The 15144-nt window shown below is 36.7% G+C and overlaps 1 protein-coding gene across 4 annotated transcripts in view; it reads right to left on the bottom strand.

The window, feature by feature from the left end:
* Positions 1–370, bottom strand: part of ssbp2a (single stranded DNA binding protein 2a) — a 28350-nt gene extending 27980 nt beyond the window's left edge. For 2 of the 4 annotated variants that reach the window (XM_017451818.3, XM_017451820.3), the window contains exon 1: positions 209–368. In XM_017451818.3, the coding sequence (XP_017307307.1) occupies positions 209–258 (50 nt within the window). In that variant the 5' untranslated portion in view covers positions 259–368. Of the gene's footprint in view, positions 1–208 lie in introns of all 4 variants that reach the window. The other 2 variants (XM_053674267.1, XM_053674268.1) reach the window with 2 other exon arrangements.
* Positions 371–15144: the final 14774 nt, after the last annotated feature.

Here is a 15144-nt window from a genome sequence, read left to right as displayed (position 1 = left end):
AATAATGACAACGAGCTTTTCCGCTCAAAGTCTCGAGTCTAACAGGATGAAAACCTGCTCAGAGCTCCGCACTCGTTTATGAAACACCGGAACTGGCGGCTTGTCTCTCGTTTTCTCTCTGAATTCAGTTGTTTTCGACGCACGTTATCTGTTCCACAGTGGCCATTTCGTTTCCTCCTCTTTCCTGTGAATAGATAAATAAACTTACTTTTCTCTGGCTTGACTATCCGACGGTACCCGCACACTCTTGGAGTACATGCTCGCTTAGAGCACTAACAGCCGAGCGCGCAACCTGTCAACCCATCACGCAGTCAAGCCGAGCGCCGTCACCATAGCGACTCGCGCAGTGTTTCCCACCATTGGGTGGACCACTGTGACGAGCCACGCCCTCCTGCTGGACATCCACTGAGCCGCTACTGCGTGGCCACGCCCTCCGAGACGGCCAGGTTTCATGATCCCACGTGGCTCCCAGTGTAGCAGTGCTGTCTCAAGCGGTGGACGAGAAGGGTTGCATAAACAGCTACTGAGAACTCCAGCGAAATGTAACAGATTATTTTAGTCACTGTAGATATAACACGAATGTTTACCAGACGGAAAATAAAACAGTGAGGAGAGAGAGATTGCGTGTGTTTGTGTTTTTCTCGTTGCAGCCAGGGAGAGACATATAAGGAGAGGTGTATGTCTTAAATCTTGAAAGAGAGTACCTCCGAGAAAATATTGTATTATTGTTCACAGAGAATGATAGACCACTGACTGCTGGGCTCTTGAGTAAGGCCCCCATGGGCGCAGGAGCCATTATACATGGGGAAATCATCATTATACACGGGGAAATTATACACACACATACACTTTTTCCTAATCTCAAATTTTATTTCTCATTGTCTGCCTGTCTCCGAGGATTTCTGAGTTGGACAGTCTCCAATTGACTCAATTCCGCAGCATTTGGTAACATAATTCAATAAAAAATTAAAATAAACTTTCGCTATAATAAGCGCTGGGGTCAGACTCGAGTAGCTGGTGCTCGCTGAACCACTTAACTGTTGCCAAGCTTGACTAGAGCAAAGTGTCTGTCACTGCAAGGTAACAAAAAAACCCTGGTATGGCTTTTCAGAGAGGTGGCTACTCTTACACAATGAAAGTGGAATGGACTCACTTGGAGATGACTCCATTATTCCGTGACCATCCGTGAGAAAAAAAAAAGTCGCATCCTGAGGTGAGGGCACAAGGTCCTGAGGTTACAACACAGCACTCAGACCCTCTTGAGCACATTAACGTATAGATGAAAGATTTAGGCTACCACTTTGTATTTGAGGTAGAATATCACAGCTATTTCAGCGCATGAAAATGCTGATTGTTTGCTGGTTTTGATCGACAATCTTGTTGTCTAAATAATTATTTAGCCTATGAAACTGTCAAATATGTATAAGTTTGCAAGCGAGCTAGCACACCAAAATTGTGTGTATGTGCCACTGCTACATGTCCATTAACAATTTAATGGTAATGTTAGTCAAATTGTTTACACAGACATGAGCATCCTACAATATTTTAAGAGGAAGAGGACAGATGACCGTGAACAGCAGGTCAGAGGAGTAGAAAAGACAGAGGAGGATGAGCTTGTAAGTTGTATGGATAGCTACCAGGTAGCCAGCTAGTTCAGGTCACACCATGTTGGATGTTTGGGATGGGGGTGCCATCATTTGAGTATTGCTCCCACTGTTGGTGAGTTGGATCTATTAGTTGGAGACTGTGTTTTCATTTTCTGTCATGATTCTGGAAAACTTCACCATGGTAGGGCAGTGCTGCTGCGTCAAGACCTGCCATAGTACTGTGGGTCACACTGTCATCTAGCGAGAAAACTCGACAATGGGATGATTTTTCTATAGCAAAATAGCCTCCAATTCATACTGCTAGCTTAACTCTCCAACAGAAATAGCGATCCTCACAGGATGGCGCCAACGTCTCAATGTGTACTTTGGCTAGCTACATTAACTAGCAGCTGTTCTTAATGATTATAGTAGCTAGTGTTTTAAATGAACAATTCTCTGTTTGAAGTAATATTAATGAATAAACTGAGCTTCATTCAGTGACATACCTCAGAACTTGTATTCTCCATTTATACATTTTTTCATAAATCAATGATATTTGTCACCTTTTACATCTGTCTGTGTTTTACAACTATTAAACCAATGAAAAGTATTAACAGAGCTTGTGACCAAATCTCACCTCCCCAGTCTGATTATTCTCAATCTTCTGTCACTGAAAATACCCTCTTACAACTACACTAATTAGTACATTCTGTTCCCTAAAGTCGTTAGAAATGAGCATTTAAGTGCTTAAAAAATATATTTTCAGGGGAGCATGCCCCCCAACCCCCCTAGCATTTCAGTGTCCCCATCAGGTTCAAAATCGTTCATACACCCCTGAAGGTCCCTATAACCTTCATCATCTAGGCTCATCAGGCACTTGGATAAAGGCATCTGCCAAATGAGTAAATGTAATTTTGTCCATTAATAGAAATTGCTTTTTTGGGGGGGTCAAATTCACAACCTTACAAAATAAGGTTCACAATTCACAAAATAAATAAATATATACCACAATAATGGAGAAACTAATACATACATAAATGGAACAATCGATTTAGATTTAGACAGTGTAATCAAATATACTGAAAATTTCTTAAAATAACACTTAGATTAGAGCAACATAGGTGGTGTATAGTTCTGACATGTTAGTTGGTATGACCAAATAAAATGACACCTATTACAGGTTTAATAGAAAACTGAACATACAGTTATTGTTTCTTTACATTCAAAGGAAGTTTACATTTTGTATTGGAGTAACTTACATGATGTTCATTGCAAACTGACTGTAAGCAATCATCATTAGGCTTATTCATAACAATGGGCAATGCCTCAGGCCAAGCAAGAGATAATCTAGAACAGGAGAAGTACTTTTGGGCATTAATTAGGTGGATGAGAGCCAAAGTAATTATAGAATTTCAAAAATCACTCGAAGGCTTTTGCTGAAAAAATGTGGTGATGTTGCAGTGTATAAAAACAGAATCACACAGCAACCAAAAAAGTGTTAAGCAGGTGTTTTTCTGATTTTAGGAAAAGCGGCGGCTTTTTCTTGACGTTTCCCGCTAGCAGACATTTTAAAACTTAAATCTGTGCTGCAGAAACGTCATCCAGTAAACACTGCCATCGTGTGGTAAATCATGTACCGTTGGTTTTCCCTGTGAATACATGAACGTTTCAGTAATGAGGTGAATATGCGTTATTAAAAGGTGCCAGGTACATTTTTTCCTGTATACAACACACGTCAGCCCATGTTTTTTTGTTTGTTTGTTTGTTTTTTTGCTTCTGGAGCATTTCACCTAGCTTAAATCCTGCAGTCCATGAGACTGGACGTTTGTCATACAACCAAATGGCACTAAGGCTCTGCATGCTGTAATTTGGAAGAAAAAAAAAAAATCCACTACTCTGAAGAGAAGCATGGCAGCACTTCACTCCAAGCACAGAAGTAACATTTTCAGTGGTTTTATTCACATTTATTGATATGTTTGCCAGTATTTCATAGGTTGTATGAAAAATAGAAGGATTGAACTTATTAATTAAAGTAAAAATCAATTGTATAATTGCAAATTGCAAGTTTTAAATCAGGATTTTTTCAAATATGTAAGTCCATTAGAATATACAGGGGGGTGAAAAGCCTTTTACTGAAATCAAATTTCCAGTAATACTGATTGATCTTTCTTATATAAAAAGCTCTATATCAGAGTACTAATAAATTGGTGAAACTATTTCATATGCAGAATATACATTTCTTGGAATGCTTGAACATATAGCTGATGGAAATATCTCTGATGTTGACTTTATGTGGAGTGATGAGGAAGATGGAGATGGAAATGCATATGATCTCCAACAGTTAGTGGTGTAGAATGAAAGTTACAGATAGTTAGTTACAATTAGACGCCCCTTAAATATAAATTACAATATAAAACTTTTATGAAGTTGTTTTGTAAGGGACAGTTTTTGCTAATAATTTTAGGGGAGGACAGAGATGAGCCACTGTTACCAGTGGTAGGGGAAGAAATTGAGATTGAGGCAGAGGAATGTCAGGATTAAGAAGACGGAGAAGATTATGAGCAAGAGGCAGATGTAGAACTAGTGCTTGGTGATCATCCTTTTGCAAATGTAACAAAAAAGACTGATATTCAGTGGTGTCACACCCCCTTTACCCCACTAGAAACAACTTGGGAAAGTTGACCCCTCCTGAGCCACTAACACCATATGACTACTTCAAGCAGTATGTTCCAAGTCAGATGTTTGAACTGATGAGCACAATGACCAATATATATGCAGAACAAAAGGGAGTCAAGGGGTATAAACATGCCTCAGCTTCTGAGATGGAATTCCTTGTCAGTCTACATATGGAAATGGGAATGCTTGATTTTCCAATAGTGAGAATGTACTGGTCTTCCAGTATCAATATTGGAATTTTCAGGGAAACCCTGTCTTGAGGTCATATTTTCAACTCTGCTCCAGCCTGCATGTTATGAACAACTATGAAAGGTCTCCTCGAGACACTGATGTGTTCTTCAAGGTCAGACCACTATATGAGTCCATAAGGAAATGTTGTTTGCAGCTACAATTGGAGGAAGATCTCTGTATTGATGAGCAGATAGTGCCTTTCAGGGGAAAACTCTCTGTGCTGCAGTATATCAAAGGAAACCTACACCATGGGGAGTGAATATGTATTTCCTCTGTGGCAAAAGTGGGCTTACTTATGATTTGCTCATCTATCCAGGTGCCACAACAGAGCTTTCTGAGCAAAGCAAAAAGGTTTTAGGGCATGGTGCTTCTGTTGTCTCCCACCTGCGCCAGAGAATCCAGGCTCCCAACCACAAGCTCTTTTTTGACAACTACTTCACCACCTACAATGTCCTTGAAGTTCTTGCAGAAAAGAAAATCCATGCTGCTGGAACAGCAAGGCTTTGCCGCTTTGCAAATCCCCCACTGAAGACAGTCAAAGAAATGTCAAAGAAAAAGTGGGGAAACCATGATCACGTTAGAAGCAGGGATGGAAAAGCTGTTCTAGTGAAGTAATTTGATAACCGCTCTGTTGTGCTGGCCTCCAACTTTGTTGGTGTTGGAGATGAAGATGAAGTTGAGAGGTGGGATCTGAAAGAGAGGCAGTTTGTGAAGGTCATGCATCCAGAGGTTGTGAAGAAATACAGTAAGGGTATGGGAGGGGTGGACAAGCTTGGTCATCTAATCAGCCTTTACAGGATTGATATCAGGTCCCGTAAATGGCCACTGTGCATGATTTCTCCTGCTTCTCATGTTGTTGTAGTGAACAGCTGGCTTGAGTATCGCAGGGACAATGAAAACAAGGGAATTCGGCCACAGAAAATTCTGGATCTCCTCGAATTCACAATGAACGTGGCCGAAGTGCTTGTGTGTGCTGGGAAACCACGTGTTTAAAAAAACTAGGGAGGCCAAGCAATTCTAACACAGCCAGTACCTGTCCAACTACACATGATGAATCTAGACAGAACAGAGGGGCAAGGGAATGGTGGACAGTTCTTGAAGTCCTAACAGATATGGTGGACCACCTGCCAAATTATGATAGGAAAAAAGAAGCAACAACATACATATTGCAAGTTTGCTCTGGAAAAACACATGTCTTCTGTGATAAGTGTAAGGGGATGCTACAGAAGATTCGGGGGTTGCCATCAGCTCTGCCCGGAGGTTGAAGGGCAGGGGGATGCTGGAGGGTAGCTATCAGCTCGGTCTGTTGGAGGCACAGGCTGGGGGATGCTACGGAAGATCTTGGTAGGATGTGGGTCTCCCCGGAATCCATTCATTCGGACAAGGAAGCGGTACAGTGAGGACCAAAGGGACATGCCGTTTCGGTGGCAACCGAGAAAGATGACTACTCATCGTCCGAGAACGTTGGTCATCGGCTGAGAGGCCTCCCTCTGAACTGGTTGCGGCGCACCGATGTCACTATCGACGACGACCGTGAGTATTACAACACTATGCTTAGAGTATAACCAAAGCATTTAGGGCCTTGCTTGTCAAGTAGCTATATGCTGGTAGAGACACCTTAAACTCCTTGGAAAGTCACACCCCACCTTCTCGTTCCAGGAACGGGTCGGGCCAGTAAGAGCGGTGCCAAAAGTATAGGAACAGTTAATTTGGGTTAAGGTATAGTGTTTAACTTGGCCAGTCTAAAGCCGTCCACTTTTCCCCCGATAAAGTTCTTTGTTGAGTTGGCAGTGTGTTTTGAGTTATTGTCTTGCTGCATGATGAAGTTTCTCCCGATTAATTTGTATGCATTTCTCTTTAAGTAAATGAAAGTAAATAACACTTAATATGTGGTTGCAGATCCCTTGCTTTCAATAAGTGCATCAAGCCAGTGCATCACTGGCATCACCAAATTGTTGGTTTCTTCTTTTGTGATGTTTTTCAGGCTTTTACTGTAGTCATTTTCAGTTGTTGATTGTTTTGAGGGGTTTCTCGCTTCAGTATCCTTTTCAGGAGGTAAAATGCTGCACAACTGGGTTAAGGTGTGGTGTTAGACTTGGCCAGTTTAAAACCTTCCAGTTTTTCTCACTGATAAAGTCCTTTGTTGAATTGGCAGTGGGTGTGGGTCATTGTCTTTCTACATGATGAGGTTCCTCCCAATAAATTTGGATGCACGTCGCAGTAAATTGGCAGACAAAATGTTCCTGTAAACTTCCAAATTCATTCTGCTTTTACCATCATGGTTTACATCATCAATAATTATTAGTGAGCCCATTCCAGAAGCAACCATTCAAGCCCAAGCTATGACACTACCTCCACCACAAATGAGCTTGTATCTTCTCGATCATGAGCATATCCTTTCTTTCACCGCACTTTGGCCTTTCCATCACTTTAGTAGAAGTTAATTTTGGTTCCAGAACTTTTGTGGCTCTTCTCTGCTCTCTAAAAATGATTCATGGGGTTAGGTAGTAAAACTTAAAAGAAAGAACATTTTCAGCATAAAAAATTTTAATTTGTTACATGTACTTGTATTAGTCAGTAGATAACTTATTTTAAGATGTCTGTCAAAATGATAATAAAGAAAACTGTCTTAATTTATTAATATATTGATTCTGAATAAACAGTTTAACAATATACAAGTATTAAGTTAGTGAAACTTGTATATCTAGTGAGCATCCATTAAAGGCTGAGTACAAGGCTGAATATGACTTGATTTGCTGCCAGAGCATGCCTGCCACAAGGAGAGGGGGAAATGGGAGAAATTCGATTTTGCATGGATTTCGTTTATCTGGTGAGTAACTATGCTTTGCTTTGTTTTACTCACTGCAGCTCTACCAACTGTATCAGGACACAGTGCAAGAAATCATTGTCACACAATACTAAAATTTAAATTACAGCTTGACCTATGTTAATTCAGCGATTGTAAAGTTGACAGACTTTTAGCTACTGTAGCTAGTGTCTTCATAGTTGTCTTTTTTAATGTTTTGTTTTACAGTGGCAGCCGAATGTCAGTAATTGGCATTGAATAGCATTAGTTGAAACACTGCAAAGGTAGGAGAATAAATGTTTTGTATAGTCCTAATTTAAAGTTGGCACCGGGTTGATGAAGGTTTAATGAGTAACAGCTGCATGTGTGGGCAGTTTGACATTCATAACTAAACCTGTAACAAATGTAGGTTAAATGTAGGTTGGTAAACATATTCCGTCATTTTAAATCGTTTTAAAGGTGGTTAATTGTACCACAGCTAAAGAACATTCTGCGTCCAAGTCTGCAAATGTTGGCTGGGAAGCCACCACATTGAAGAAATGCCATAGGAAAAGGCATCGTTAAGTAATAAGCTAGTAATTTTAATCACATTACTTAACACTAGCGCATAAAAATATACTTATACTACTAATTGATTTTAATAGTGTTCAAAACAGTGTAATTATGCATGCAGACTGTAAAAAGACACACTGAAAAAGACACACTATTAACATCACATAAATATATATAAATAAAATTGATTTCACTCTGCCCATGTTTTATATTTTTATATCACTGATCAATGTTTCTACTTTCAGGTCTATCTGTATATAAAATATGCTTTTGATCCAGAATTTAAACTGCCTGTGGTGTTTCTTCCTGGCTGTGTGACCCAGGAAGACAAAGATGTAGCAAATACAGAAATGGGAAGTGGCTTCAAATCGTGGACCGCAAGAAGACTTGATTAGCTCTGATTCATAGGTTCCTGCTGGGGTTAAGTGCCTAGTTCAAGCACTTAACCCTGGACCAGTTACACTTTATTAGTTGATGGTTCCCCTAAACTATGTTAAAAGGTATTTTGTTTTAAAGAGAAGTATAGAAGCTAAAGTTTTATAAGAACTGAAGTTGCTGATGTTCTTCCTTTACTACTTGTTTATAATTTAAGTGGATTCATTATATTTGTATTCAATGGATAAAATACTGTATATTTTCTATTATCTTAGTTATATACTGTACTCATGCAACAATTAAATAATATTTGAATGATAAAAAAAAAGAAAATAACATAATAAAGAAAAGTAACATTTTCCATAGCCTTCTTTGCTCATATTTACCAAAGGTGTCAATATTAGTGGAGGGCACTGTACATGCATACATATATACATACATGCATACATACATACATAGGCCTACATAAACGGAACCAATAATAGCTTTAGATTTACACAGTGTAATCAAATATACTGAAAATTTCTTAAAATAACACAGATTACAGCACCATAGGTGGTGTATTGGTCTGACATGTTAGTTGGTATGACCAAATAAAATGACACCTATTACAGATTTCACAGAAAACAAAACATACAGTTATTGTTTCTTTACATTCAAAGCAAGCTTATTGGAGTAACTTACATGATGTTCATTACAAACTGACTGTAAGCAATCATCATTAGGCTTATTCATAACAATGGGCAATGCCTCAGGCCAAGCAAGAGATAATCTTGAACAGGAGAAGTACTTTTGGGCATTAATTAGGTGGATGAGAGCCAAAGTAATTACAGAATTTCAAAAATTACCCGAAGGCTTTTGCTGAAAAAAGACAGATTAAATTTTATGGGATGAAATTAGTCTCAAAATTATTAACACATGCGTGCACAATTATCAATGATAAATGTTGAAAATACATATTTCTGTGAAATTCAGAATTAAATGAATGTGCAACGATTTGTACAAATAGAGATATTTGTGAACACAAAAGTTCTATTTTGTATTAATGTATCATGATTTGTGCATTTAGATTTGCATTTCTGGATCAGGTGACACACGTGCATTCACTGACGTCTTTTCTGAATCGATCCTGTTCTGTTCATTTGGATTTGAAAGTTTCTTTCCGAAGTTTGACTTGCACAATCCACACATGAATATCTCCCGATCCACACACACATTTGCCTAAGAAAAGCAGCTACCACTAGATGTCAGTCTCAGCGTTACAGAGTTGGTGGCACCTGCCTTGGGCTTGAGAGTTTCCTCCCGAAGCTTAGATTCGATTCCAGATTCACAACGACTCTGAATCGAAGAATTGATTCTTTTTGAAATCGACTCCCAGGCCTAGTAACACACCTTCAGAAATAGCGACAACCAGTCAGTTCTGAAAAACAGCACGAGTCAGTAAACTAGCCTAATTCAAATTGTTCATTGATGACTAATTTAATTTAGACCAAGCGAATATTGGACACTTTTTAGTAAGAGCAGGAGGAGAAAACACAGTTGTTGTTGTTTTTTTTGCTTATACTTATAGCAAGCTATGCCATTTGCTAAACCATTTAAGCCTGAAGAGGTTTTAAATTGTTAATTATAATATGTATAATTAAATTGTATAAAATTTTATAATTATAATATGTATCATTTATATGTTTTTCATTTTTTATAGAACATTGTATGGCTCAGGCTCTAGTAACAGTCATCTCTAGAGAGCTGTCAGCTGGTCACAACACCCCTGTTTGTACAGCTATCAGGCCTCCATGTGCCTCTCTCAACACCAGTACTCCCTCCAGCAACACCATCACTGATACCTCTGTCTAAGTGACCCAGGCTTTAACTTAAAACCAAGTTAGTTTAAAGAGATTATTGTTACTAGTGCCTGAGCCATACTCTCTACAATGTTCTATTATTTTTTGTAATCTACAAATGATACATAATATAATTAACAATATGTATAAATATATGTATCTATTTGTACAAATCGCTACATATTAATTTAATTCTGAATTCAGACACAAATTGCAAGGCATTTGTAAGATGTGTAAGATGCATTTGCAACATTTATCAAGTTCATAGATAATTGTGCACGCTTTTTAAAATTATTTTGAGACTAATTTCATCCCATAATATTTCATTATGCACATTCATTAGTTAAATTACATCTTACAATAATGTATTATGACTTCAAATGCTTTCCCATTTATTGCATTCAATAATTTTATAATAACAACTGAAAGAAAACTACAGACTATATTATATGCATAAAACCATCCCAACAGTGGTAGAAGGTCATCACAAAAATCTCATGTTATGTTAAAAGATATGATGAGAAACTGACTTGCTGTACAGCAGAAAATATGCAAAAACTACTATCTACATACAATAATGGGGTGATATTGCAGTGTATGAAACATAATCACATATCAGTACTAAAAGTGTTAAGTAGTATTTCTATTTATTTATTTTAGGAAGAACGTGTGCTTTTTCTGAATGTTTCCCACTAGCAATGAGAAAATCTGTGCTACAGAAACGTCATCCAGTAAACACTGCCATCGTGTGGTTTTAACCATGTAGTGTTGGTTTCACAATGAATTTCTGAACTTTGCAGTAAATGAATATGCAAATTATTAAAGGTGCTAGATGCATTATTTCCCTGTATACCACAAGATAAGATGAAACCACTACTTGGCGATGTGTACAAAGTAAATAAACGCTAGTTATTTCTATAGAATATACTGATAAAGTGTAATCAATATGTGTAAATAGCATTTGGATATGTTAACAAAGTACAATCAATATGTATAACTAAAATGTAGAATTATTACTAAGAAGCATAATCTAATAATCAATATTAGTTAACAAGCATAATCAATATGTATAATCAATACTTAGAAGTATAATCCCAAACCATAAAACACTTTTTAATCAAGTTATATTCTAAATGTGTACTGAGTTAGAGGAATTCTGTGTCTTACTGCACAGTAATTGTTTTTCTGCATCATCCTGTACCTTTCTGCACATCAATAAATTAGCATTAGACTTTCGCTGAAACTGAGTTTCCAATCAAAACCTTTTGAAGCTTGCAAACCAATGTCAAAACTCAAGATAATGCTTCCAGAAGTGTATCGAGCTGGGATGAAAGACAGAAAGTCATTAATGTGGTAGAAAACGAACTTTGTACGTACTAAAAGCTCGGTCCTCATAAAACCTTTCTAAAAAGGAATTAACTTCGAATGCGCCACAAATGTAAGATATCATATAGACATGAATAATTAATTGTGGCGAAGGAGATTGGTCTGTTTCCACTACATTTCTTCTAAAAACCGTTTTCCTTCATGCCCATTTCACAACTACTCATTACCATTGCTTCTTTTTGTCTACATTCTTGATATATATTGACTACGTTCTTAATAAATATAGCTAAGTATTATTATAAATACTTTTGTAAACAGTTGGTTTGACATTGTAATTTATTTTATACCTAACTGGTGCTGTTGATCAAAGACTTCTTATTTCTATAAGAAATAAATTGCATTTTATTTATTATTCTGATAAAACACTACAACTCTGACGTCATCCGACGACTTATAGCAACTTTTTGAGCATGCTTTAGAATTTGCAACACAGATCCCACTTTCTCACACTGGTATAAAGTTGGTTTGACGTTGGACATTCGATATTCGCGGATATGCGGAAATTAAGGGACCGTCTCTAAAGTTACATACGACATTGTTAAACACGTTTCTGACTTCAATAGCACTTGAAGGGAATGACTTACAGTCATATAACCAATTGTAAAATGTTCGACTAGGTGTCAGGTATGACGCATACCTTTTAGATTTATTTATTTATTTATATATTTAACAAAATAAACTATTAAATCACATGTAAATTTGATATGAATGTCACTACAGAATGGGCCCATACACAAAATATTCCATAATTTAGAGCTCAATAGCATTTGAAGGGAATGAGTTACAGTCATATAACCAACTGTAAAATGTTCATATAGGTGTCAGCTATAATGCACACCTTTTAGATTTTTGATATTTAATAAAGTAAACTATTAAATCACATGTAAATGTGACATGCATTTCATTATTGAATGGTCTCATACTCAAATATACCATAATTTAAAGCTCAATAGCATTTGAAGGGAATGAGTTACAGTCACAAACCCAACTGTAAAGTGTTCACCTAGGTGTCAGCTATAACGCACACCTTTTAGATTGAGTTCTAGACTGTTGGAACTTTTACCAAGGGGGGATGGGCTCAAGAGTCAATTAAGAGTTGCATGCTGTTAGCAGACTGCAGTAGGCATCATGGCAAGATTTAAAAAGGGGAAACATAAAAGAGAAAATGTCCTTTGGGCAAAGGCTGGTGGCAGAAATCAAATAGTTAAGGCATTTGTTAGACATGGCGTTGGAAAAGGAAACGCAAAGTGATCCACCCTAGCTGTCTACATTTTCAACTCCAATCCACCAATGAAAATTTGGCAAAATGGCTGCAAACTGTTTGGACAGAAGACAGGAAAGGTGTTTGAGGACAGGTGCTTCAAACAGACAGAAGTTCTGGTAAATATATTTATTTGAGAATGTAGAATTCTCAGTTTCAGGGAGTTGCTAAATATAAATAGTTAAGTAACTAGCTTAACTTTTTTCCCTCATTAGCTTGACAGTAGTTTAGCCATTTGCCTCAAATAACTAAGCAGCTTGGCCTAATCTTGATTTTAATTTTGCACACTGACAGGTAAGGCGAGTTGCTCACAGCATGCATAGAAACACACATGTTGGTTTTTCTGTTCAGGTGTCAAATGAGTATATATACATACATATATACATACATACATATATATATATATATATATATATATATATATATATATATATATATATATATATATATATATATATATATATATACACACACACACACACACACACACACACACGCACACACATGTGAAATACATGACCTAGACTATGGAATGTGTGGACATATAATAAAAGTGTGTACAAACATTACAATGGTGACATACAGAGAGGTCACTTGCACATGCTCAAGTTGAGCAAAAAAAATGAGCAGCTCAACCCAGCTTGTGAGGGATTGCGCAATCCGAGAGGAGGCTCAACTCGTCGTTGCCTCCCTTCACGTCTTGCCCCCGTATTTGAACAGGAAAATACAGAAATTCAGCGATACTGGCTATAAAAATCATTGGAATGATTGGAATCATACAATAATTACATTTCTATCACAGATCAGTGGACAAATATTTATTTATTTTTAATCATTATTTGTTTTTTATATTTCATGATGACACAGGGGAGGCACTGCCTCCCTGACCGCACTGTCAGTAGTCAGGACACTGATCAGGGCTGACCTGTGTGTGTGCGGAGTTTGCATGTTCTCTGTCCTCCGGGTACTCCAGTTTCCTCCTCCAGTCCAAAGATATGCAGGGTAGGCTGATTGGCATGTCCAAAGTGTCACACACCCGTTCATACACTACGGACACTTTGGACATGCCAATCGCCACATATGGGTAGATATTATGCTGGAAAAATCTGTCTTCCATAGACTCTAGAGATTCTATATTTATATTAGGATCAAAACACAGTCTCTATTAAGTATAATTTAACATTAGATAGATATGAAATGTAAGGAAAATCAGAAAGATAAGAAAAAATCTGTACCATTTATTAATACAAAAAATTGGTTCACATTAGTCACATTCATAAGAGCTGGTTAATGCTACATTCACATCATATGAGAAAAACTGTAATTCCCTATTTCCAACTGAGAACTTTTAATGACAGCTGTTAATGTGAGTAACAATTCCAAGCTTTGGGAGCTTTCCAAAACCAGTAGTGAGGCATTGGACTGCATAATCATGCCACACATCCAATGAAATAAGGAATTACATTTTTTTTTTTTTTTTTTTTTTAAATTTATTGTCATTATGAATTACAGCCAGTAAATTGCACCACCCTCTTTTGGGCTATTAAAATGTAGGAAGAGGTTCACTTATTTAACATGAACACAATCATATGCTAATGTTATCTAATGTTAGATAATAATAATAATAATAAAAAACTACATTGAGTAAACAAAATGGCAATGCACAAATGCTCTCAAGTCAGAACAATGGGACATTTTACCATTCTCCCACATGAAGTAAACGTGGCATGAGTACATACAGTAACAATAGCATTATTGCTTACAGTAAGAGAAAATTAAAAAATAAAAACTCAGTATAAATTTGTAGATAAGTATAAGTTTACAATTGGACAATTAATGCTGTCAGATTGCAATCTCCTTAAATTATTTATGATGTACAAAAACATTTTATTTTCTAAAAAAACAACAACAGTAACAGTCTATTGGTATGTATTTGTATATATGTATATGTATATATTTTTACGATGATACGATCCAGATACCAACCTTTTTTTGTTGAAACTTTAAACAGGAGGTCTGTCATAAACAGTTAAAATGTAAGCTCTCTGCTCGTGGTCACTGTTAATTGAGTTAAAATAATAACAATGAGATACTGTTGGTTAATTGATAAATAAACAAGCATAAAATATTTATTTTTAAATATCTTAAAAACAATAGACAATCCTAATTAAGAGTAGACTAACACAAAAATGATCTATATTAGGAAAAAGGCTAATAGTAATTAAACATTATTTCATTTCTCATTTTATTTATATTTTATGAAATTATATCTATTTTTATATTAAGTGATTTATTTATAACTAAGCACATTTTCTGTCTTTATATTTTGGTAGTTTTATTTTTGTTTGTTTATCAGTTTTAGATGGGTTACCCCAGTACAGTGTTCCATGTCTGCTAATAATAGTGTTTTGGGGTTTATCTGCGAATATC

Source organism: Ictalurus punctatus, chromosome 22, assembly GCF_001660625.3.
Source record: "Ictalurus punctatus breed USDA103 chromosome 22, Coco_2.0, whole genome shotgun sequence".
Taxonomy (NCBI): Eukaryota; Metazoa; Chordata; class Actinopteri; order Siluriformes; family Ictaluridae; genus Ictalurus; species Ictalurus punctatus.
This window is presented reverse-complemented; position numbering and strand designations above follow the sequence as displayed.